The following is a 25,973-nucleotide window of genomic DNA, read 5'->3' as shown; positions in this document are numbered from 1 at the left end:
GTAGGAAGATATACACATTTATATCCTTGATACTCAATGCATTTCCTTATGTTTTCATGCGTGTGAATGGGTGCATTATCCATGACTATATAATGACCCTTCATATGAGGATGTTTGTCCATTTCATCGAGAGTCATTTTTAAGAAACTTATGTAGTGGCCAGTCACAGTCCCTGAGCTTACATACCCTTCCGTCTTTCTCTTCTTTGCAGGTCTTGGTTTTTTTACGCCAACTGTGATCAAACCTGCAGCTGAGATAGCACCCAGTATCGATGTTGTGTTTGCTCTCGTAGTAGGCCGAGTAACAATGGCACGCGTACCTTTTTTGGACCAAGCTCTTGAGCGTTTCATATTGATATCAAAAGCTGACTCGTCAAGAAACACGCAATTCGTCAAAAAATTCATATCAGTATTTTCCCATTTACGAACCCAATCATGTCTCTCTTCAATCTTTGCTGGGCTGTTTCTTTCGATAGAATGGAAGTCAGCTTTCTTCAAAGAAAGATTGCACTCACTTCTCATGAAATTATAAACAGTGCTACGTGAAACTTTAAGATCATTGAACCGATTCAACAAATGTTCAGTCACTTCAACAACAGCAGCAGAAGGATTAGCATCAATGAAGTCGATAACAGCAGTTTTATGCTCTTCGCTCAAGATACATTTACGACCAACCTGCTTACAAACCTCGAAAATACTATCAGGACGCATATTGTACTGCTTAACCCATCTCTGCGCAGTTCGAATGTGAATACCCAACTGCTTCGCTGCAGCTGATGCGCTCATACACTTTTCAATCTTCAGGTCGAAAAATCGAGCCTTATCCTGAACGGTGTACCGCACATAATCACGTTTTGTGTCTGCTTCTTTCATACGGATGTCTTCATCTTTTGGCTTTTCTATCAACATTGGACAAACCGATGAAGATTCACAAGAGGGCATATTTTTCAAGTACTCACTATGAGTCGCAATCGACTCTACAATAAATTCATTCTGATCAACGATATATTCCATGGGTTCAGGGCCTCCATTCTCATCAACGACATTTCCATGTCCATCTTCAAATAAAAATATTGCACTCATGTTAAACTTTAAACAATTGAAGAAACGAAAAAAACAGACCCAGGAGATGAAATGGCCTACTTTTATATTTTTCGGGTGTGTCAAGAAATCATCGTAACACGACTTCATTTTCAAATGCACGACATGGTTTCTAAAAATACGACATGGTTTCCGGAAAGTGCGAAATTGATGTTAAATAATTAACGACATCAATTTTCATTGGCTTGTGACATCATTTTTGACCGTGTGCGACATTGATTGTTGGAAGCACTGTACAGAAAACGACATTTGGATGCGACATTAATTTTTAGAAATACTGTACACCATTTCTTTTCAAAGATAGGTCAATATTTTGAGCTTTTTTTGCTCGCTAAGGGCTTTACAGTATATCTTTCCTAAAAATATTGGATAACAATCGCTGGTAATGAAAGCTGCATATCTGTTTATGTTACACTTTAGGTAACTGATCCATCTTTGACCAACTAAAAATCTACAGACAAATCTTATATAACTGCTATTTTTTTTCCAATCCAATTTTCTTTTTTCTTTATTATCTTTTATCATGTCTTATTTCGCTTGTTATTTGTTCAACATTTTTTTAATCGTGCTCTTGCTTTTGCCGATTACTTTGCGGTTTTTGTTTTCTCTGTTGAAAACAAAAGGTAAAATATAAACACAGTACCACAAAATTTACTGATAAAACTGTTTTTATATTTCAGCCATGCATGGTTCTTTCGCCTACCAACGCTAAGCCACCTGAAGAAGGTGACAACATTCCTAACAATGCTCAACAACCAGAGAGTTTACCTGTCGTCTCTCGTCGTTCAACGAAAGTGTTATATTCTAAGATACACCAAAGACCGGCTAAAACTCGTGAAAGTCTGATTCACACTAAACCTATGATGACATCCTCAGTTCAGTCATCTAGTCCATATCTTAGCATCTCTAAACAGAATTCTCCCGTTATCATCGACACTGTATACTGGGGTGTCTCACAAACACCTGGAAGTCTTTTCTTCGACATTACTTCTCGCAAAGAATCGGACAGAACGATTTATAAGTTGGCTTTTGGACAATTTCATGACTATGTTGGTTTGATAGTTCATAAATCAGGTTACAACCGTTATTTAGAAATCAACTTCGATAATGACCACTTCCGGTCAAAGGCTTGTGAGAATGGTTTTCATTTTGATAATGGACAAATTATTATACGTCCCGTCGTGGCTTGTAGACCTGGATCTACTATCCGGCGTCTGACCCTACAACGTCTCCCTTGGTTACGTCCCCAACAACTCCTGGAAGGCTTGAAACATACTCTGTCTAGTTATGGGTATGTTCGGGATGTAGGTATTGTAACTGATTCCGACACTGGTGCGTTCCTTGGTTCTGGGTACGCAGTACTTGATTGTACCTCTGACTCATCTCAGCCAGACCCCTTTCTGGATCTGGCTCACATAATGCCTTGGGTTGATCCGCATAACCCAGAAACAGATGACTGTTCCGTGTATATCCATGCGTACTGGAAGGAAATGCCCACATACTGTAAGTATTGCCACGAACTTGGGCATAGCGCCTCTGAGTGTCAACAGGCTCCCAGTAACAAGAGAGTCTGTTATTATTGTTATAAGCCCGGTCACATTAGGGTTCAATGTCCTGATAAGATTTCACCAGCTAAACGGCTTCGAGGTTCCCATAAGTCAAAAACCACCATGCCTTCTCCGAAAAATACGATGGTTGATGCTGTTAAGACAGTTGAGTTACTTGATAACCAGAACGGATCGACGATACGATCCTCTATCCAGGATCAACCTCAAGAAAGTCGTGTGGATTCTCCAACTACAGCTCCTATCCCAAATGAGGACACAGTTGAAGATATCTTGTCAGTCCCCAGTAAGACTCGTGAACACATTCAATATGCGGATGATGTTTCAATGTCTGATATATCCGAACAATCCAACAATGAAGGCTCAATCCAATCTCAATGGGCAACTACATCTGAACCTTTTTCATCTCCCGAAACAGATACAGGTTCTTCTAACATTGATCCACCCGTTGTCTCAACCTCTGAAACAAAGAAAACGACAAAAGATTCTTCAACTACAGGACCACGAAGGAGTACTCGCGCTACGCGGCCTCCCGATCGACTTGATTTGTAATTATGAATAATAATCAGAATCGCAAGGCTTTATCGTTACTGTCTCTGAATGGCAATAGTTTTTTCAAAGTCAGTAACCCATCATCACGACATCATCTAATCCGGTACATTCGCTCAAGGTCACCATCATTTGTCGCTCTTCAAGAGATTGATAACTGTGGTGCATCTCTTCCACATCAAAACATCTTACATCAACAGTTTTGTTGTCAACAATCTTTGTGGACTAAATATTGTGGACTTTTATGTTTTGATCCTCAGTTCACTATCTCTAGAATTCCTCTCCCTGAGGATTCTCGATGTATTCTCGCTCAAGTAGACCATATTGATGGTCATATGGAACCTTTCCATATTCTCGTAGTGTATGCTCCTGCATCGTCTTCCAAAGCACGTGCAGAGTTTTTTGAATCTATTTTAAATTTTCGACAATTGTCTCCTCTTGACACTATATCGTGCGTTGATCGCCTCATAATTGCTGGCGATTTTAATTACTCAATCTCAACTGCCTCTTCAACGCGGAATTCTCGTCCTCCACAACAGTGGGTGCATTTCCTACAATGTCATTTTCGCAACGTTATGTCTGACCTTCGGTCGTTAGTTACGCCAACCTTTCGTCGCGGAGAACTGTCACATTCAACCATTGACTATATTTATATGTCGCTTGATTTAGCAATCAATTATGTTGATGCCGATGTCGAATTTCTCAATCCTCATTGGACCGATCATGCCCTTCTTACGCTTGTCTTCAAACCGGATTTGCCAACGCCTTCTGGTCCTGGCCTTTGGCGTGCAAACCCGACATATGTAACTCATCGGAACTTTAGAAATAAGCTCGCTCAGATGTTGACAAAGCTATATGATCAAGAAATTCATCTCTCCTGCTCCTCACCACAGATATTATGGGACATGGTTAAGCTAAGGGTAAAACAGTTTATTCGTGGTTACGGTCGTAAACATGTGGACTGGAGAAAACAACAATTGGCTGCCCTCCAGCGCAAACGGCAACGGTTATTACAGAGTTCTCTACCAACCTCTTTTCTGACGACCCATCTGCCTAGAGTCGAACAGCAAATTCAGGTCCTTCAGGAGGAAACCACGAAGATTGCTATTCTGAAAGCTGAACGAACATGGAGAGAACATGGGGAGACTGATGCAGGGTATCTGAAGAAATCTGCTACCGCTCGACAGGCTCAACGTTCTATACCCATGCTTTGGAATCCAAGGACTGGGAACCATTGTTCCAACCGTGAACAACTTTTGGATGTTGTACATGATTTCTATGCCAATCTCTTCTCGACTGAACCTATCTGCTCCAACTCATTGGATAGGATGATGTCCCATATCCCCTCTGACTGCCGGCTCGACGAGGCAGATACCGATTTTTTGACGTTACCATTTGATCTGCAAGAAATATCCGCTCACAGCTCCCGAGCTCCAAAATCCAGCAGTCCTGGTCCGGATGGTTTATCGTACGTTTTCTTGAATCTAATCTTTCACCACAAGAAATACTCAGATCTAGTATTGAACGTCTACAACGATGCTCTTTCTAAGAATCTGTTTCCTTCTTCCTGGTTAGAGACTAGTGTTTGCTTATTGCCAAAAAAAGGTGACCTCACTTCTCTAAAGAATTGGCGACCCATTACACTGATCAACTGCGACGCAAAAATTTACACACGCATGCTCAATGCACGTCTAGTGTCTGTTATTTCCCCTTTGATTACACCTCATCAAAGTGGTTTTATGAAAGAACGCTTTATTGCTGATAACGGTCTCTTAGCTCAGATCGCCTGTGAACAAGCCTCTGTACGCCAATCAGATGAAGTGGGTTTATTGTGTGATCAAGAGAAGGCTTATGATCGGGTTCATCCCACCTATCTTCGGGCTGTCTTGCATCGCTTTCAATTTCCCGCAGTTTTTGTGGACTCTATCTTAGGTCTCTTCTATGGTACTTCCATGCGGGTTAATGTGAATGGCTATCTGACTCGTCCCATTTCTCTTGGACGAGGTTTACGTCAGGGTGACCCCATTAGCCCTTTGTTATTTAACTTGGTTTTGGAGCCTTTGATTAAATCGATCATTTATTCTAATCGCATACAAGGATTTTCTCCTCCAAGCCTATCGCCGCATTCTTCTGCCTCTCCTGTTTTTGGCCCTTCCTCCTTGCAGTCTCTTAAAGTGTTGGCATATGCTGATGATCTTTTAATTTATCTTAAAAATGCAGAAGATTTAGCCGAGGTACAACAACTGATACAGTGTTATAATCAAGCTTCTAACGCGAAAATGAACTATGACAAAACTGTGGCCTTTTCTGTTTCTGGTCGACCGCATCCACACTGGTTACCGGCTCTTCAAGAACATGGGATTACAAAATGGCACGACCGCAATGATTCAGAGCCGCTTATATATCTCGGTTATCCGTTGGCTACTTCTTCTGCACAGAAAAAAGTATTTCAAGATCGCTTGATTACTAAAATTAAGAATGCTTGTGATATTCACAAACAACGCCTACTTTCGGTTCGAGGGCGTGCGACTGTGCTCAACGTTTTGATTTTGTCTACACTATGGCATGCACTACGTGTTTCATGGTTTCCGCAACGTCTGCTTGGTACTATTGGATCCATCTGCCGTGAATTTCTTATGTTTAGAGTCTTTCCACCTGTTTCTTTTGATGTACTTCAACTCCCCCTCAAACAAGGTGGTTTAGGTGTTTTGAATCCGGCTATCCAACAGTTGGCCTTACAGTTTCGGTGGCTAACTCCACTAATTCATGAAAGCAATCCCACTTCCCTGACTGTACGATGGATTGGTGCTCACATGGAAAGTATGGCTACTTTACCGCTCTTAGATCGACGATTGCCTTTCATCTTCCCGGCTCTACGGCGTGGTCTGTTGCATGAATATCGACCTGGACTCTGTTCCATCCTTTATCGTGCCTTCGATAGTCTTTTTGATAGAGCTACGGTCTCAAAGAATTTGAATGTTCCTTTGGATCAACCTCCTCAATTGACATCTGACTTTTGTCTTTCACTGCCTTTGTCGGCTACAGTATCGTGGTCTGCTCAGATCAAGCCTTCAGTTCAGCACTCCTTTGACACAGTTCTTGTTAAAAATGCCTTTTTCTTCGATCCCGTGCTTCAATGTCTTATTCCATTGTCATCCAGCTAAGGACATTCTTCACTTATCATTGGAAAATACCGTATCTTGAAACTTTTACGGTGGATACAGTCTGGCGAAGTAACATTACTACCTTTTTTTGCGCGGTTATGTCTTCCACGTTCTTCGGATTCTGATTCTATAAATACTGGATATCGTACCTTTAACGCTTTTTGCAGTGCTTTGGTGGCCCCGCTAATTGATCCAAACAAGTCTATAATTACACCAAAGTCCTTTAGACAAGCACATCTCGAGAAAATTAAACAGTCCCTTGCTGGCACTTTAGGCCACACAAGATCCTCCTCTTTTTGGAAACGGTTTTGGAACATGGATATTCCGTTGGCTATCAGAACTCCATGGTACCGACTACTTCATAGGAAATTTCCCAATGCTGAACAAGTGCAAGCCTTAGTGCCCAACATCTGTGACTCACATTGTCGTTTGTGTGGAGACCCTTCTACACCTGAAAACTCAGACCACTTCCTCTTTCGTTGTCCGAGCAAATTGATCATTTGGCGGCTACTCTGGAAACAATTTTTTGGTGTCCATGACGTGCCACTGTTAGATATAGCTAACGCTCTGTATAATTTGATCTTTCCTCGTCAAAAATTACGACTCATTCAAAATGATAGTATAATCGGTTGTGCTTTTCTTGGTATCTGGAAGGCACATTGGCGTTTTATTTTTGATAACACTCCTTTTGACTCAATGATTATATATCAACAAATTACGGTACTTATCACTTCCTTGCGATCTGATACAGTGCTCTCTGCAATGTAATTCCCGCCTCCATTATTTAATTTACACGTTTTCCTTGATGTATAAAAGTTCACCGCTGTCTACCACGTGACTTTAAATATTATATCTATTTATTAATAAATTTGGCCTAGAGCCCCTACAAAAAAAAAATATATTTCAGCCATGGTTCTTTCCGACAAAATATCTCACCAGTCGGTCAACGCAGTCACGCAGCGACCACAGGCACCAGCGCCTCCTATCAAATTGAAAAATATGCCCTGGTCCCAAGTAGTGGCTAGGAAGCGAACATCACTTATGAATGCTACTTTCGAATACGACATTCACAACAGTCAACAAGACAAAGTTATTCACTCTAAAGTGTGGAGAGCAGGACGTTCTCCAGGTAGTGTCCTCCTGGACATGACCGATAGATCTGAATCGCTCGTGCAGCTCATGGCCCTGATTGCGAAACAATTTCCATCACGAATCGCAGTCGCAACCACTAAAGAAGGCAGTCGAAAGATTGCTGAAATCAACTTTGATCCCTCAGATCCTGCCGTTGATCACATTCTTAAAGACGGCATTACTTTTGAAAATGATGCAGTTAGGCTTTTACCTTGTCGAGCCTTAGATCCAGCTGTACCTTTAGTTCGACTTCGACTATCGAACCTTCCTTTTCTTAAAGAGGACATTCTTAAGGAACAATTGAAAATGAGTTTGGAACCTTATGGCTCCGTTCTTGATTTAGGGATCCTACGAGAATCCCATACTGGTACCTATATGGGTACGGGCTATGCTATACTAAGCGTCCCAAAAAATGATAACAGATTTTCTCCCCTTTCTCACCATCTTCCTTGGTATCAGTCAGACGATGAAGGCTTTTATGCTGTGTGGAGTGACATGCCCACCTATTGTCGCTACTGTCATGCTGAAGGACATGCTGTCTCTGATTGTCCAAAGAAACGTTCATCCCGTGTTTGTTGGACCTGTCGCGCTAGTGGCCATATTGCTGCTGAATGCGCAAAAAGCAAGAATAAGCCATTTAAAAAGGCCAGAAAAACTCCTACTGCTCCACAAGACAGAGTAGATCAAGTTGAGGTTCAGTCGAGCCAAGCTTCTAGTGGCATAACTATGCCTAGCACTCCCTCCCAGCCTCTCACTTCGAATACTATGAAACGTAAACGTTCTATTCGGAACGAATCTGGTGATGACCCAAGAATTCATTCCTCTACTTTGCTAACAACTGAGGAGGACTCTATCTTGGTATCCACTCAAGAAGTCCTGAAAGCTATCTTCACAACAACCGCTGAATCACAAGATGATATTCCAATGGAAATTAATGCTAGAAATATCGACAATCCACATGTTGCTACAGACATAGTTATAGTGGATCAAGCCACCAAAAACATTCCTCAGTCTCAACATCAGGCTGCCATGGATAGCCACCATAATGGCGCCCCAGCAGGATATAACTTTCGCCATGACTCTTTAGATAATCTGGGATCACCAATACCAGCATGCATCCCCAGTGATCAGCAGCACGGCACCACAGTATTCAACATTGATGGTGCTCTAACTCAATCTAAGCAATAATGAATAATAGATCGAAAGAACTATTATTCAACATTTCTTCATTGAACTGTAACAGTTTGGTGAAGACCCATGATACCCAAAAACAATCCAACTTCATACGTTACTTACGCTCTTTAAACTTCAATATAATGGCCTTTCAAGAAACACACACTAACACAGACCATGTAAACTTCATCAATGTACAATTTCAAGCATCTCAATCTCTATGGACTCGCCATTGTGGCTTGCTTTCCTTTTCTTCCAAATATCAACTGTCGGATAACCTCATTCCGTCAAACCCACACATTATTCTTTCCAAAATTAGTCATCCACAGAACTTTTATACTCCTTTTCATGTATTAGTGGTTTATGCTCCAGCTTCTACAGGTAAGGACAGAAGAGAGTTTTTTGATTCTGTGTTAGAAGCTCTCACCTCTGTATCTGATATTGACCCAAATCGGATCATTATCCTTGGCGACTTCAATTATTCTTATCATCGTCCTAACCTGTCAACTCAAACATCTCTAAAATGGGTATCATATCTAGAAGAATCCTTTTATAACGTGATGCATAGTGGAGACAATAGTAATATACCAACTTTCCGTCGTAATGATGAGATCTACTCTACAGTCGATTACATTTTCATTAGTAACGTGCCACCAAGCTTAAACCTGAAAAATTTTAATTTTGTTTCAATTTTTTTTTTTTTGACATCGTGGACATGTTGAGGTGTATTTTTTTTAGACATCTCATGACATTTAGTGTAGACATTGCTCATTTCCTGAAATTAGAGGGACTTCATGACGTTTTTTTCTTAAAAAAAGCCTAATTTTTATGATATTTATTGTTGACTATACCAAATCTGAAGGCACTCTGACTTTTCTGTGAGACAAATACTTTTTCTCGACGAACTTTTTCACCTCTTGAACAACTTCTCTGCCATCAGTACATCGACTATAAGCTTCAATAAAGTCCATTGATCTCCTAAAATACCTACGTATATGTGCTAGATCGCCGGCTTTATCCAAAAAGGAATCGATATTTTCCTCAAGAGACTTAAAGGAGTAATCACATTTCAAGCGAGCTTCTCTTTTTGCTGCACCCCAGTACATTTCGATCCAATTGCATTCGCAATGGTATTTAGGATACAACTCAAAAACGTAGCCAGAGTGTATGATCACCTCCTCCAAGATAAGGGATAAGAAGGGCAACTTGAAAATAACAAAAGCACGTTATTTCAAGGAAATAGGAAAAATTTTGGAGGAAAGAAGTCTATGGATTGGACATAATCTGGAAGGCAAGAAATGGAAGTTGTATTGTGGGGCTCCAGATCGAGTTAATCCAATTTGCTGTGCTCTCTATTTTTTAGAGAACTGCCCTGATTTTAAAAATCAAAAGTCTGCTTTCATTCTATAAGCTCAGAATCGCTCATATCCCAGTCTTGATCTCTTAAATGAGGGACAAATTGGTTCGTCTCATTTCTATGTTTTTTAAGATAAGATCGTTTTCTAGCGTTAAGTGTAGGCATAGTTTTAGAGTATGAATAAGGGAGAAGGGCACCTATGTTATAGTAGGGGCTCTTTCATATTGATTACGTAATATGTGATTGCATTTTTCTCTGTCCTGTACCATACGGTATTAAAAAAATTTGTTTCAAAAATATGTCTTCCTTAAGGACTGCCAGCTAAAATTTTGAAATACCGCATGTTTTCAAATGATATAAAAAAAAATATTATTAATAAAAATAACAATCTAATCCATAAGAAATGTTCAGAAAGGTTTATATAATAATTGTTATGGCTTTGTTTTATTGTTGGATTATTTGAGGAAAAGTTTATAGCTTTTGAGAATTGTCAAAAAATTTTCAGGTTTAAGCTTGGTGGCACGTTAATCAGATGCGCCCAATGCTTAGAGCTACAGATATACATTGGCTACACTCTTCATGGACTGATCATCAATTACTCTCTCTTTCGCTTAACCTAGGTCAAACTCCCACTGGTTTTGGTCTCTGGTGTGCCAACCCCGTTTTGGCTCAACAGAAGGAGTACCGCATACAGCTAAAACAACGACTCACGGATATCGTACCTTCTTTGCCTACTCCGATGACTGCACAAGAACAATGGGACTACGTCAAATCTGAAATACGGCAATTTACTCAACGCTATGCAATTGACTACACCAACTGGCGCAAGAAGTCAATTAAGGCCTTGCAACGCAAGCGCAATGCTTTCCTCCGCAGTCGGCCAACCACAGCTATACGTTTACATTATCTTCCTGTTATGGACCAACAAATTGAATCTCTTCAACAAGAGTTGGTAGATATTGCAGCATTAAAGGCGAGATTACGTTGGAGAGAACATGGAGAGAAATCCGCCGGTTATCTCAAGCGGATACACCAGGTACGAACTGTAGAACAGAGCATAAATTTTTTGCAAGACCCTACATCGGGATTGACTGTTTCCTCTCGTACACAACTCATGGAGGTTAGTCAAGCATTCTACCAAGAACTTTACTCAGTGGATCCTGTGGATGAGCATGACATTGATTGCTATCTGCAAGATATAGCAGATCTACCACAATTAAATGAAGATGATTGACGCTATCTCATCTCACCAATTACGATTGAAGAGATAATTGAACAGTCAAAGAAAGTAATTAGGAGGCAAAGTAGTCCTGGTTCGGATGGTTTAGGTTATGTCTTCATGCATCTCATTTATCAGTTCTCACCGTTAAAGGATCTTATTATCAAGGTATACAACATGGCTTTAACTGCTGGTTCCTTTCCATCATGGCAAGATTTACGTGTAAGATTACTGCCAAAGAAAGGGGACCTCTCTACCCTCAAAAACTGGCGGCCAATCTCCTTGATCAACTGTGATGCAAAGATCTACACGCACATTATAAACCAACGGATGAGATCCGTTATGGACGCAATTATCAATCGTTATCAAACTGGCTTTCTTGGTGATCGCTTTATAGCTGAAAATGGCATGATTCTCAACATACTCATGGAACAAGCTCATGTTCAAAGACGGCCTGAGATTGGTCTCTTATTAGATCAAGAAAAGGCCTATGATCGTGTCCACCCTATGTACTTGCGTCAAGTAATGTTGGCCTTTGGTTTTCCTCCATCTTTGGTTCATTCTCTTGAGAATCTTTTCTTTGGAAATGCGGTGAGAATCAATATTAACGGACATTTTACCAACAAAGTTGATCAGCGTCGGGGTCTTCGACAAGGCGATTCATTATCGCCTCTCCTTTTCAACATTGCGCTGGAGCCGTTTCTTCGACATATCCTTCAAGACTCTTCCTTTCAAGGTTTCCAATTTCAATCTGTGAGCAACTCGGCTACAACAACATCCAACATCGTACCTTCCCCCTTAAAGATACTTGCATATGCAGATGATGTATGTGTCCTGTTGCAATCTACGGATGATTACTGTCCTCTACGCCACCATTTAGACCGTTATGGGTCTGTATCCAAAGCTAAGGTTAATATTCACAAGACTGAAGCATTTTCTTTGGATGGACGCTCCTACCCAGAGTGGATTGCTTTTCTAGCAACACAAGGTATTTCCAATTGGCACGATCATTCGGCACCTAGTCCTCTTCGATACCTTGGATTTCCCATGATTCAGTCTTTTCATCAACGTCGTTATCTAGAACAACAGTTTTTACAGACAGTGAAATCTCAATGTATTATCTACTCTCAACGTAGACTTTCTATCAAAGGACGCGTTACCATCATGAATTCATTAATACTTTCTAAATTGTGGTATGTTCTGCGGATAGTTCATTTACCGACTACCTTCTTTCGACGGCTCAATTCTGTGATTTATCAGTTTGTCTGGCATAACTGCAAACCTAAGATCAAACACACGCAGTTGTGTTTAGATCCAAAGTTAGGTGGGTTAGGTCTTTTGGATCCACAATTTCAACGACACAACCTACAGTTACGCTGGATTCGTCAAGTCCTGGAAGACAACCACCCTCAGTCTTGTAGTCAACCTATATTGCTAGATCATATACGTCGTTTCCATTCAGGAAATACTGGAACAAGACTGGCTCTCTTTTTCCTTCTTTTGTGATTACGTCCTGCTGCTCACGCTAATAACTTTATGCAAAACATATATGAGGCGGTTGATTCTTTTGGATATGCGGATACACAACAAGCAAAGTGTACTCCTGCCACACTTCTCCGCTTGCCCCTGTCCGCTATATTCGCTATAATTCCTACTGATTATTGGATCACTCGATCACGACACAAAAAACTCAAGGTGTCTCAATTTTTTACGTATGATCACTACTTTGGATGTATATGACCTTTATTATCATCTGACCAGCCTTCCTCCCCTCGTCTGGTTTCCAAGTTAAGCCGAGATATCCATAATCGTATCATCAAGCTCAATCAGCTTATATGGCCTCATATATTGAATCAAAATGAGCCATTGGGGGAAGTAGATGATTCAACGTTCATCGATGCCTTTTGTTCGCAGCCCCAATGGATCAGCTACAAACCTAAACCATTTCGGTTGTCTCTAATACAGCGATCTCTACCATCATCGGCAATATCACCAATACCAACTTCAAAGTGGTCACTTTTTTGGAAAATGCCTGTTTCGCCTGAAAGCCGGTCTTTATGGTATCGTCTATTCCATCGTAAACTCTTTAGTCAGTCACTTCTCTCAAAATTCGATAACGGTTTGACCTCTCCACAATGCAAATTTTGCTCTGCTAATAATGAAGATATACAACACCTCTTCGTGCGCTGTCCCAGGAAATGGAGAGTATGGATAGATGCCTTCAACTTCTTTAGTCCACACCTCACTTTCACTCAAGATGATGTATGCTCAATCCTCTGGTCTTTTCAGCGGTTTCCTTTTGTAGACAATACTGATCTCTGGACTCTCAGCTGCTGCGTGCTCTCTGTTATCTGGCGTGACCATTGGAGATTTACTACTGACGGCTTTCCTTTTATTGATAAACAGTTGGTCACTCGTGCTATGTCGCAGTTTGCCACCCTCAAAAGGGGCAGGCTCGACCTTGACTAGCATGTTCAATCGCTTACATTCTGTTTCTTTTGGTTCACACCGCTCTCAGACGTGTGACTCCTATTATATTATATTTTATAAATAAAAATAAACTATTTATTTACAAAAAAAAAAAATTTATTTTAGGAAGTGAAGGCGTCTCTCGTCAACAGACGCGTAGAAAGGCATGTGGCCTCAAAAAATTGGCCAAAAGCTTAACGTAAGTCATAAAAAAAATAGAAAGAATCCTGGCTTTATTGTCTAACTCATGCTTTTTATCAGGTTCGTTCTCCTGGTTTTTGGCTGCGTTGTCCTGTTGCTTTTGGCAACGCAAGTTACCATTCCTGAGGTGAAGCCTATGGCTGAAGCCAAAAGAGCGAGGTGCGTGGCGTTGGACCCCTACAAGACAATGGGGGTCAGCAGAGTAAGTAGAAAAATAGTTATCGTAAAATACAAAACTAAATACTTTGATTTATAGAACGCCACGGCCTCTGAAATCAAAAGGGTGTACAAGAAGCTGGCTCTTCTTTATCACCCTGATAAAGCAAAGGGTATGACGAAGGAGGAAGCAGAGGAATGATTTGTTATTATAACAAATGCATATGAGATGTAAGTAAAAACATTTGTTATAAATTACACACCCCTAACTTCTTTTCGTATAGCGTCAAGAGTAGAGTGCGCCGAAACCCAGCGCCTCCCTCTGACGATCTCAAGCCGTCATCTTCTGCTGTCCTCCGCACCGTTCTAATCGGTGTAGGCATAACGCTGGTCGTTATTGCCGCGCATACCCTTTTAAAAAAATAAAAAATTATAAAATACATAAAAATTTTGGTGTTCATAAATTTACTAAATGTAATGCTGTTCGCATTATGCTTCTATTTTTTTTTTTTTTTTTTCATAAATAAATGATCCTGAAAATAATTGAAAAAGGAACTAAATATGATAACACGATTACAGTAGAATAAAATCTAACAAGCTTAATAGAAATATTTATAAAGTAGTGCTATTATTAGAGATATTGTGCTGCGTGGAAACAATTGTGGATGATTCCTTTATATTACGTTATCCCATTGGATCATCATCTTTTAGTCAAGCTCGTTTACAAATTATAATTTATATTATGTGCACTAATATATCATAACAGGGCTGTTTATACTCATATATATTGATATTATGAAATACATTCTATGGAAAGATAAGGCCTTGAAACAAGATGATAAGTGTTTCCGTTTAAAGGTAAAATGCATTTAATAATATAAAAACCGCTTATACTTTTCATGAAACACTAAATATAAAACTGATAGCAACGACTGTATCAAAAGTGAAACATAGCATGATAATATTTAGATGTAAATATTTAGTTGTTGTGTACTTCAATAAAGGAGCATCAGAAGATATGTTAAAAACAAACCAAGTAGTACATCTAAATAGCTTGCTTCTTGATCAGGAATTTTAGCTCTGTTTAATAGACAAGTTTAACTATACGATTCGTTGTTTTTTATTATTAAAAACGGAGTAATTTGTATTCAACTTGATGTGACTAGATCTCAGAGTAACACTGGTGTTTGCGACATTGGATTAAACATACTGAGACTAAAAAGGGTTGCAATTAAATCATTACTAATTACAAGATAATTTGCAAAGATTTATTTTATACTGATTGACTATAAAAAGTATATACATAGCAAGTAATACAGGGAAATAACCATACTTCAGAAGAATGAGAAAAGCCTATACAAAACATGCACTATTAAATAAAAACACCAATTAAAGCTGTAAGTTGCAACCCTGTTTGCTTGGATACTAACATGTAGGCTTTAGCTTTATACTAAGGTCACTAAAGCAATTAAAAAAATAGGTCGCTTTAGCAATTGCTATTAACAGTACCAAGTTGTAAAACATTTTAAAAATTGGACACTAAAGATAATACTGAAATTTTACTTTTTGACTGAGAAAATATTGGACCTTGTAAAAGCCAAATATGTCGAAGTTGTTAGTCATTCATAGAATGTTATTGACTCAAACAATAATTAATTTTTCAATTAAACAAAATATATATTTACTCCAATATAAACGATGCTTTTTCTTACAGAACAAGGATTAGCAAGGAACGACTGATAATCTACATTAATCAAGCAATTGTAAAGTCTACTTGATTTAAAACCTTTAAGTTTTTGAAGATAGTAATACCTTACAAAAGCTTCTTAATAAAACACAGGGGAATATAATGAGGGCAAGTTACTTTAAGGAGTTGTATCAAGTAACACGGAATAAACTTTTTTCCCTCCTATTTTCTTCAATTTCATATTTTTTTTTGTGTCGCCTTACTTTCTTTTCTTTATATGGTCTTATTAGAATCAAGTGAGTTAAATCCAAGCGATTCTCAAAAACTGTTAGAAAGATTAAAGGGCTGGAGAAAAGGGATTTGTCCAAATGGCACACTGGCAAACCAAGCTTGTTTTGTATTGGAAACTATGCCAAAAATAGCATTGATTTATTCAAACAATTGTGATTACATTACAACTGAAATTGTGTGTCGTTCCTAACACAAACGCCGTTGGCTCCACCCCGATGTCGGATGCGGTTATAGGCTTTCCAGCCGCGCTTTATTCTCAAATAATAATAATGAAAAAAAATTTGATCCTATTGTTCCTTTATATCTTTCTAAGCCGCGCACCGTGGACTAACTACGAATTCTATCAATGACCTTACTCAAGAACAAATACAAAAAAACCTTGAGCCAAGCAGACGACTCAAGCAACAAACCCTCGAAAATGAGAGAATCGGAGACCAAAGCCTCCCAACAGAGATACTTGACGACTTGGAACACTCTCTTAAGAATACGCTCAAGACAAAACTCAAGCAATTTGCAAAGGAAACTAATAAATACGAGGGAGGAAAATGGATCCAATCAGGAATGGTCAACAAGATCTACCTTCCTGAACTCAAGAAATTTCAAGTGGGCACCACTTAGACGATTACGGCCTTTACCAAGGGAGCAAATCGACTCCGGACAGCAGGTCGAGCTACAACGGACATATATAAAGAATTCCACCACGTCATTGAAAACGGTGGGTTAGAAGAAGGAGTGTGATACATTTTTGAAAACATTCAACGCCTCGCAGTCTATAGTTTTGGCACGGGCAAAGAATTGGACAAAGATGGCAAAGATCTTGCCACAAAAGCACTACGACTGCCAGAAAGCCTCAAGTACCTGGAGGACGAAGACGAAGATGGAAAAGACTATTTCTTCTCACCAGATATCGCGGAAAAGATTCAACAAACAAGAATTGAGGAAATTGTTATTAAATAAGCAAACCAACCAAAATTTGGAGGCTTCAATAAGAACGGGGGCATGAGAGGAAGAAACCTCTATGGCAGTGGAGGATCTTTTTTTGGCAGAGGCAGAGGAAGGGGTGTGTACCGACCACAAGCCACTGGAGGTCATTCGCCACACTCCGAACGACAACTGCCACAACCCAGCAACTGAGCCAATCATCAACTCAGTTACCAAATTTATTAGAAATGAAGAAAAAACCAGAAAAACAACAAAAAATGCAAAAAACACAAAAACATCAAAAAACATACCTACAACAGCCCATTACTCCATTCCAGAGGATAAGATTCCACCAGGAAGCAGACTTCAACATTTTATCGAAAGTTGGAAGAAGATGACAACACAAACATGGTCCTTGTCCGTTATTCAGGACGAATACAAGATCCAATTCAACTCAACACTAATTCCATGGACGATAAAAACATACAAAATGTCAGAATCGGATCAACAAGCAATAAACAAGGCAGTAGAATCATTTTTGAAGTCAGAAGTAATCGAACGCTCGCCGACACAAGACAAACGATCCCTTTCACAAGTTTTCACAATCAAGGAGCCAAACAAGGTCCGATCTATCTTAGATTGTCGAAATATCAATCGATTTATACAATGTCAGCACTTCAAGATGGAAGGAGTGCCGGCTCTACGGGATATGGTAGAAAAGGATGATTTATTGACCAAGATCGACTTAAAGGGTGCATACATTATTGTTCCAATTCATCCGAGCACTAGCTTTGTCAAAAAAGAGAAAAGCAACCGGAGGAACAAAAGCGAAAGATAGTAATAATGGCGGTACAGTTACTGGCCATTACTGCAACTTTATAAGCAGTGTTTTAGATGTAATGGATCGTTATGAACAATTTCGCTGACATTATCTGGTAATAGATAACCCTCCCATTCATAAGCATGAAGATATTCAAAGACACATTGAAGGCTGCAGCTATGGATGCATGTATCTACCTCCTTACTCTCTTGAACTTAATCCAATTGAGCAACTTTAACGACAAGGATTACAGATGCTTACAACCGAGTCTTATATAGTGGCCTACAAGAATTTTGTAGATATTATGCAACCAAAATTGAAGTCAGTCTCAACCGTAAGCCTATTTAATAAATTTGTGCACTTCGCGTATACAGTTACATGTATATTTAGCTTTAAAAACACAATAATTTCCTTTTACTTTGTGCGTAATTTTTTATTTAAATAATGTACTATTTTTTTTTTATAAAACGCGAGAACAATTTTTCCATATAGTGCAAAAGTGAAAAACAAAACAATTGAATATTGAAAACAATGTGTGTAACGTTGCTCAGAAGGATCCTGCCCTGAAACAGCAAATATAGTCACGGTAACTGGTATTAAAAAAAGTTTTTTAATATTTCCTCTACTCTTCCCATTCTTTCTTCTCTCTGTAACCGAGAATGGACCAGAACACAGTTTATCAGTTATTTGTAGCAACATATCACCCCGACCCCAATGTCCATAAGCAGGCAGAACTTAACATTAGAAATGTAAACTATCTTTTTTTTTGTTTCAAAGAGCTAATTGTAAATTGTAGATTGAAGCAAACAACGGGTTCTTACCTATTGTATTACGAATACTCGCTTCTGAAGAATTAGAGCTTGGAGCTCGACAGGCAGGTAAATGGTGTAAAATAAATTGACGCGCTTTTGTATTTATATTTTTTGTTAGCTGCCATTTACTTTAAGAATCGTTTAAATAAAGCATGGGATGGTGAACGTGATTCTGCTGTTCCAATAATTGACGACGACCGCAACATGGTGAAGCAAACTATTCTTCAGGCTTTAGTAACTGCTCCCAATCAAGTCCAGTAAGCTTCGAGTATAAAATCCTTCAAAAGATATTTAACCACATCAATTATTAGAGTTCAGCTGACCTCAACTTTAAACACTATTTTAACCAACGATTTTCCTGAAAAGTGGCCTAACTTTGTGAGCGAAATTGAGAAGTTCCTGACCTCCTCCGATGTTCGATTAGTCTACGTAGGTTTATTAGCTTTGCGAGAAGTAGTTAAAGTTTACCAGTAAGTAATACACGCACAAAGGCTCTATAAGCGATGGTACTAATTATTATTGTTTTTTATTTTAGATGGAGAACTGGAAGTCGTCGAGAACCTTTTAGACAACTTATTAAATTGACATTTCCCGCTATTCAGACGATTGCTTCTAACTTGATTGGATCTGATAGCATAGAAGCGGCTGAAATGCTCAAGCTTTCTTTAAAGATTTATCATTCCGGTATTCAAATCGAATTACCCAAATGTCTTCAAGATCCAGCTTCCCTTGTACCTTGGGGTACTTTATTCCTTCAATTGATTGAAAAAAAGATTCCCAACCAAGCCTTGCCTGCTGATGCGGACGAAAGAGAAAGATACCCTTGGTGGAAGACGAAGAAGTGGGCTTATCACTGTTTGAACCGTTTGTTTTCTAAATACGGTAATCCCGCCACCATGCCTCGCAATAGTACTTCAGAATACAACGGCTTTGCCAAAAGCTTTTCAACCAATTTTGCTCCTAATATTCTTCAAGCCTACTTGAACCAAATTGAATGTTGGATCAAGAAGGAAATTTGGATTCCTAACAAAGTTTTAGCTTTAACTTCTTGTTTTTTTGCAGACTGTGTAAAGAACAAAACCACTTGGCTATTATTGAAGCCTCACGTTGAAACCTTAGTTGCCCACTTTGTGTTCCCCCAACTTTGTTTCTCTGATGAAGATCAAGAACTTTGGGATGAAGATCCTGTAGAATTTGTACACAAGAAGGTGGATCCTCTTGAAGATTTCCATTCACCCCAAACCAACGCCATGAATTTCTTGATTGACTTGGCACGCGATCGTAAAAAACATACCTTTTTAGGTATTTTGAACTTTGTCAACAGCGTGCTCAACAAATATTTGGAAGCACCGGATGACCAAAAGAACCCAAGAGAAAAGGATGGTGCCCTTTGTATGATTGGTGGTCTGTCTTATCAAGTCCTGCAAAAGAAATCTCCTGTAGCCAACATGATGGAGCCTTTCTTTGTCACCCATGTCTTTCCAGAATTCAAGAGCAAGCACCCTTTCCTCAGAGCTCGTGCCTGTGATTTGACCAGGCATTTTAGTGATTTGGATTTTGCCAATGAACAAAACTTGGCCACATTATATCAAAGTGTGACGGACTGTATTCGTGATACTGAATTAGCTGTCAAAGTACAGGCTTGTCTTGCATTACAGCCCATGATTCGACATGAAAGTGTGCGTAACGCGATGGCACCCAGTCTTCCATTTATTATGCAAGAATTGTTAAATTTGACAAACGAAATTGATATTGATACATTAGCCAACGTGATGGAAGAGTTTGTTGAGGTATTTGCAGAACAGTTGACACCCTTTGCTGTGCAATTGTGTACACAGTTAAGAGATACATTTTTACGTATCATGGAAGAATTAAATCAAAACAACGCTTTGAACAATGCAGAAGATGATGAGGAATTTGATGGAGACATTGATGAATTAAGCGATAAAACCATGGCAGCCATGGGTGTATTAAAGACAATTGGTACATTGATTCTTAGTCTCGAAAGCACACCAGAAATTCTTCAACAATTGGAAAATGCATTATTGCCAGTGATCACATACACATTAGAAAAGAAGATTTTAGACTTGTATGACGAAATCTTTGAAATTATCGACTCATGTACCTTCTCATCCAAGCGAGTGACGCCTACCATGTGGGGAGTGTTTGAATTGATCTATGGAGCATTCAAAGACTCTGGTATTGATTATATGGAAGAGATGTTGCCACCCTTAGACAATTATATCTCCTACGGCAAAGATGTATTTATTCAGAATAGCCAAGTACAACATATGATGTTTGACATTATTGATACTGTCATGAAGAGCGATAGGACAGGAGAACAAGATCGTATTTGTGCATGTAAATTGATGGAATCCGTCTTGTTGAACTGTCGCGGACATGTTGATGGATGTGTCGCTCATTTCCTCAATTTGGCCTTCCAATTCATCTTTACAGGATCCATGAAAACAACCGAGTTCAAGGTTCACTGTATTGAAGTTGTCATTAATTGTTTATATTACAATCCCATGCTGACCCTCAGACTACTTGAAGAAAACAACTGGACCCAAGGGTTCTTTACTTTGTGGTTCAACACATTGCCTAAGTTCACAAGAGTGCACGACAAGAAATTGGTGATTGTGGCTATTTCTTCCTTATTAGAATTACCGATCGAAATGGTTCCTAACTCACTTCAAGCTGGCTGGCCTCAACTACTGACTTTTATTGTAAATGTATTCCAGTCACTACCCAAAGCTGTGGAAAACCGTAACAATATGGAGAAATTGTATGGTAACTTTGATGATGAATTCGGAGAGGATTACTTGAGTGGAGGCGACGAAGACGAAATTGATGAAGCAAATGAGGATGATGATGTGCCTGATGAAGATAATGAATATCTTGAATATCTTGCTTCTCAAGCAGCATCTGCCAATAACAGTGGTGAACTTGAAGAATTTGGCGAAGAAGAAGAGGAGCTTGAAGAGGAAATATTATTTGAATCACCATTGGATGAAATTGATCCTTATACTTGCTTTGAACAAGTTTTTAGAAATATGCAGCAAAATAACAATGCATCCTATACCCTCTTGACAAAGGATTTAACTGCAGAACAACAAAATCAAATCATGTCTATACTGTCCATCGCTGAACAAAACCGTAAATCTTCTTAATATATTTTTTTTTCTTTTTTTGCTTAGAGCTTCATTGTTATTTTTCTTTGTACGAGTGTCTATCATTATTATTGTTGCTGTTTACAAAAATAAAAATAAAATACAAAAGGGGAAAATTTTCATAAAACAAAGTCAAATAGCCTTTTTTTTAAAAAAAAAAAAAAATACAACTTTCTCAGCAATGAACGATGATCAGATTTGGGAGAATTTTCAATTCGAAGAGCCAAGCAATCGGTTTTTAACGTTGCCAACATCTATTATGGAACATATCTGCCGTTTGTTAGTTGATAGAAAGGATAAATATGAGACATGTTTGATTCACCCTAATTGGTCCATTGCTGCTGTAAATGTCCTTTGGGAAGCTCCTCGTTTTCAACGACCACAACAATTACGTGCCTTTGTAGATACAATTCGCACATCAAGAAAGACAGCTTTATTGGTTCGCGATCTTTATTTGGCCTTTTTGGACGCGAAAGAGGAAACAGTTTTCAAGACTATTGTTCGTTCTACAATTGAGCGTCATTCTTATGAAAACGCTAAAGTATTAGCGAACCCTAAATTTCTTCTTCTACTTGCCAAAAGCTGTGAGAACATTACTGATTTTACTTGCTATGGTTGGCAATTGGAACGCGCCGATTGGGAACACCTTGCTTTCGCAGCACCTCAGCTAAGTCGACTTCATATCATTGGTGGTTATCCCCATCAACAACTCAACATTAACAACTTGTTATCAAGACTGACCAGTCTTCACTTGGACGGTTTCTTTAATATTGACGAAGCATGGGCTACTAATCTAGTCAACAAAGCCATTCACCTGACCGATCTTCAAATCAGCTTAGAGAAACTACAATATAGCGTATTAGAGAGAATTTGTACACCAGACCATTTGAAATTGGAGAAGCTTACCTTGACTGGAACTAGTGAAATAAAGGATGTTCATATCAGTCGTGTGTTACAAGCATTCCCCTATTTGACCAAGTTTTGTTTGGAAGGATGTACAAAGATTAGTGCACAGACTATCTTGATCTCATTAACAAGCTGTCCTTACTTACAACATTTAGAAATTCGTGCAAATCCAACAATATTTGAAAAGTCACCCATTGTTTATTTGGATAAGCAGCAACCTGCTTGGACACCCAAGTTAGCAAAGCTTTTGATTGAGAATATGAACATTACAGACGATAACCTTCAAGCCATCAGTCCTCTGTTGCCTCACCTTCAAGTATTGGGGTTAAAGAACTGTCCTCGACTCACCAATCAAGGGTTAGAGTTTATTGTGAGTAACCCTTATATCAAGCATCTCTCACAGCTCCTCCTTATTCATTGTCCTAATATCCATTCTTCGCTATTTGCTGTTGATACCCTGACGATTACAAAATCCATCACTGAAATTCATATGGATTCTTGCGGTCCAATTTCGCCCGTGGATATTTACAAATTATGTTGTCGATGTATTAATCATCGCTTGAGGTCGATCAAATTAATTAATTATCAAGATTTGAAAGGCTCAATTATTGATACGTACAATGATGATCAATCAGTTCCTTCATCTACCTTGCCATTCAGAATCATACTCAATAGAGCTAATATTGATGCCTTGGCTCATTCTGACGATCCCCAATTGTGTCCCATACCTAATGATCGTTTATTAACTGGTTATCAAATTGTCTTGCTGGCTAAACGTTTAGATGTAACCACCCAAGAACTGCTCGCTTTGTTTGATCATGTTGAGCAAGTAAGCACAAACAACGGAACACAGTATACATCCATTATTCATCATTTCATTTAATTTAGGAAGAACAAGCTGAAATCAATAAAAAGTCTCAGCAAAGTATCATGCCAAGTAAGCAAGATACACAACGTGTATTTGATAATACTCATTTTATTGTAGCAAAATTACCTATAAAAAACAATTTGAATCGATTGGAAAGCTTAAAAACTTTTGCTGCTCCTCGTCCAACCACACCTGCTATTTGGTCCAAAGATTTCAATGATAATGGTGGGATTCCTACGATTAACGATGACTACTCATCTGCGATAAATGAGTCCCCACAATCATCCTCTGACACTGACAATTACAGAGAAGAAGAGGAAGAAGAGGATTATGAAGAAGTGGATAATAACGAAGTTAACAATGAATCTAAAATAAGCTGGGCTGAATACAATCAAGTGGAAAATAGTCATACTAACTTGGGTGGTTGGGGTATTGGAGGAAGTAGTAACAATGCTTGGAATAAAGCCTCTGCTAATGAATCCACTATTCAACCAGAAAATCAAAAAGAAACTTGGTTAGAATCAAAAGGAATCAATCCAGATGAACTATGGCAGCAGCAGGCCTTGGAATCCAATAAAAAACTATTCAAGACATCAAGTAAGAATCATTTTAGAAACAGCCCGATGATCGTTGAAGGTGATGGGTGGGGAGAACCTGAAAAGGTGATTGATTGGGATGATTTGCGTACCCAAGGTTTTGCCTATGATGTCTTGGTAGAACAAAAGGAAACTACTTTCTGGAAGAAGGTCAATGGTATATGGACCGAATGCCAAACCAATAGTACAGAGCAAGTAGTTGCTGAAAGCAGTGATAAACCAGCCCCTTCACTCTTCTCTGACATTAGTGATAAAGAGCAAAGTGATAAAAGAAATTTACCGAGTTCCATGTCTGTTGTTAGCTCTGATGAAAGCAGTAGTTGGAATAACGATGAGGATGATAATATTATTGTTAAAGTCAATCCTGATTCACCAACTTACACATACAGAGCACCACTGGGTACTAATGATCGAAAGAATCGCAAAGAACAGCCTCTTTCTCCTGTTAAACAAAATAATATAAATGGAAACAAACCTAACGCTCTTGATAATGATGTATCAAAACCTGTTACAGGTTGGCAAGACCCTCTTGAAGGTAGAAAGGCAGTTTATATTCTTTTTCTCATTTACTCACCTTGATAAATGATAGCATCTAGCAAAAATGCTAGAGATCAATGGGCAAGCATTGCTAAATCAAATCCTGTTGCAAGGAACAATTCTAAACGGTCAACAAGGAACAGAGGTCGTACGCCCATTCCATCTGAGCAAATGTCACCACGTTGGAAGGAATTCACGGCAGAAAATTCGGAAACCCTTGTCACGCTTGACAATACAGATTTCAATCATTCTGATCAACAAAGCCAGCAAAAGAAACAACAGCAAATGACCCAACAACAACGGCAAATAGAATCAAGGCAATCAAAGTCTACACCTAGTAGTAGCTCTGTAGATCTTTTGGTGGATTTAGATGATAATAAGGAAAGTCTGTGGGGATTTGCCCCTTTGACTTCTTCTTTCCGCCCTACTAATGACATACTTGTACCTGAACAGCCCTCAAATCAAAAGAAGAGAGAAAGTCAAACAGCCATGGAGACTCTGTTTTGGACTGCAGAGGAACCTGCCAAAGAAACTAAGGAAGAAGCAGGAGAGCAAACCATTCCTGATGTGCACTTTGCCAAGTTGATACCTGGTACAGCCGATGAATATTCACAAGACAACAGCGGCGATAATCTGTTTTCATTACATGATGTATTAGTTCCACGTCCTACAGATGAAAAGATGACAACCAAAGCAGCCGAATCCCCTATACCAGTACCTAGCTCTCTTGATGAATTGGTCAATCGTTTTCCTTCACCATCTGAAGCCTTGATTGACCCTTTAATTCCTCAAAACAAATCCCCTCAACCTCCATTATCAGGCAGTCATCATCGAGTGAGCTCGGCCTCAGAAATAGTGCACAATCCTACTCCTTCTCGTAATGAAACAGCAGCAGCCAAATCTGTTTCTGAAAATAGATCGCCCACAAAAGTATCCTCTGATGATCCCGAAGAAGAAGTCAAACGATACAAAAAGTATCCCAATTACCTTGGCAGTTTAAAGGTTTATGTTTCGAAAAATGTATACAAATACTTGATCATGTTTTTGGTAAGGATATATACAAGATACAAGGAAGAAAAAGTTATTCCAACATGTTTTACTTAGGATGAAGAGGTTGAGGAAAGCGTTAGGAAATTTTGTGAAAAATATAATGTTCAACCAAACGCCGCAAACTTGCTTGAACAGGCCAAACCATTGTATGTTCGCCGTAGGACAAAAAAGATCTTAAAAAGGAGAAAGAACGGGAAGGCTACTACCCCTACTGCTAGCGATATGATGGAA

General features: G+C 39.0%; 7 protein-coding genes across 7 annotated transcripts; 6 read left to right on the top strand and 1 right to left on the bottom strand.

Annotated features, from left to right (window-relative positions):
• Window positions 1–75: 75 nt before the first annotated feature.
• RO3G_15713 (uncharacterized protein) lies at window positions 76–1,082 on the bottom strand (the record flags this gene model as incomplete). The annotated part of the gene is made up of 2 exons (XM_067670297.1): window positions 76–85; window positions 187–1,082. The coding sequence occupies 2 exons, from the start codon at window positions 1,080–1,082 to the stop codon at window positions 76–78; spliced, it is 906 nt and encodes a 301-aa protein (XP_067526398.1).
• A 704-nt stretch (window positions 1,083–1,786) lies between these two features.
• On the top strand, window positions 1,787–3,217 carry RO3G_15712 (uncharacterized protein; the record flags this gene model as incomplete). Its single annotated transcript, XM_067670296.1, has 1 exon — window positions 1,787–3,217. The coding sequence occupies one exon, from the start codon at window positions 1,787–1,789 to the stop codon at window positions 3,215–3,217; it is 1,431 nt and encodes a 476-aa protein (XP_067526397.1).
• Window positions 3,218–3,867: 650 nt separating this feature from the next.
• RO3G_15711 (uncharacterized protein) lies at window positions 3,868–6,378 on the top strand (the record flags this gene model as incomplete). The annotated part of the gene is made up of 1 exon (XM_067670295.1): window positions 3,868–6,378. The coding sequence occupies one exon, from the start codon at window positions 3,868–3,870 to the stop codon at window positions 6,376–6,378; it is 2,511 nt and encodes an 836-aa protein (XP_067526396.1).
• Window positions 6,379–7,287: 909 nt separating this feature from the next.
• On the top strand, window positions 7,288–8,697 carry RO3G_15710 (uncharacterized protein; the record flags this gene model as incomplete). Its single annotated transcript, XM_067670294.1, has 1 exon — window positions 7,288–8,697. The coding sequence occupies one exon, from the start codon at window positions 7,288–7,290 to the stop codon at window positions 8,695–8,697; it is 1,410 nt and encodes a 469-aa protein (XP_067526395.1).
• A 2,738-nt stretch (window positions 8,698–11,435) lies between these two features.
• RO3G_15709 (uncharacterized protein) lies at window positions 11,436–12,696 on the top strand (the record flags this gene model as incomplete). The annotated part of the gene is made up of 2 exons (XM_067670293.1): window positions 11,436–12,451; window positions 12,630–12,696. The coding sequence occupies 2 exons, from the start codon at window positions 11,436–11,438 to the stop codon at window positions 12,694–12,696; spliced, it is 1,083 nt and encodes a 360-aa protein (XP_067526394.1).
• Window positions 12,697–14,064: 1,368 nt separating this feature from the next.
• On the top strand, window positions 14,065–14,286 carry RO3G_15708 (uncharacterized protein; the record flags this gene model as incomplete). The annotated part of the gene is made up of 2 exons (XM_067670292.1): window positions 14,065–14,130; window positions 14,185–14,286. The coding sequence occupies 2 exons, from the start codon at window positions 14,065–14,067 to the stop codon at window positions 14,284–14,286; spliced, it is 168 nt and encodes a 55-aa protein (XP_067526393.1).
• A 4,176-nt stretch (window positions 14,287–18,462) lies between these two features.
• Window positions 18,463–25,796, top strand: RO3G_15707 (uncharacterized protein; the record flags this gene model as incomplete). Its single annotated transcript, XM_067670291.1, has 10 exons — window positions 18,463–18,552; window positions 18,600–18,681; window positions 18,734–18,872; window positions 18,927–19,085; window positions 19,151–20,598; window positions 20,686–21,771; window positions 21,965–23,520; window positions 23,580–23,628; window positions 23,677–24,690; window positions 24,745–25,796. 10 exons carry the CDS (start codon window positions 18,463–18,465, stop codon window positions 25,794–25,796), a joined length of 6,675 nt encoding a protein of 2,224 aa, XP_067526392.1.
• Window positions 25,797–25,973: the final 177 nt, after the last annotated feature.

Source organism: Rhizopus delemar, genomic scaffold (assembly GCF_000149305.1).
Source record: "Rhizopus delemar RA 99-880 supercont3.17 genomic scaffold, whole genome shotgun sequence".
Classification (NCBI taxonomy): Eukaryota; Fungi; Mucoromycota; class Mucoromycetes; order Mucorales; family Rhizopodaceae; genus Rhizopus; species Rhizopus delemar.
Note: the sequence above shows the minus strand (reverse complement) of the source record. Positions and strands in the feature narration are given on the sequence as shown.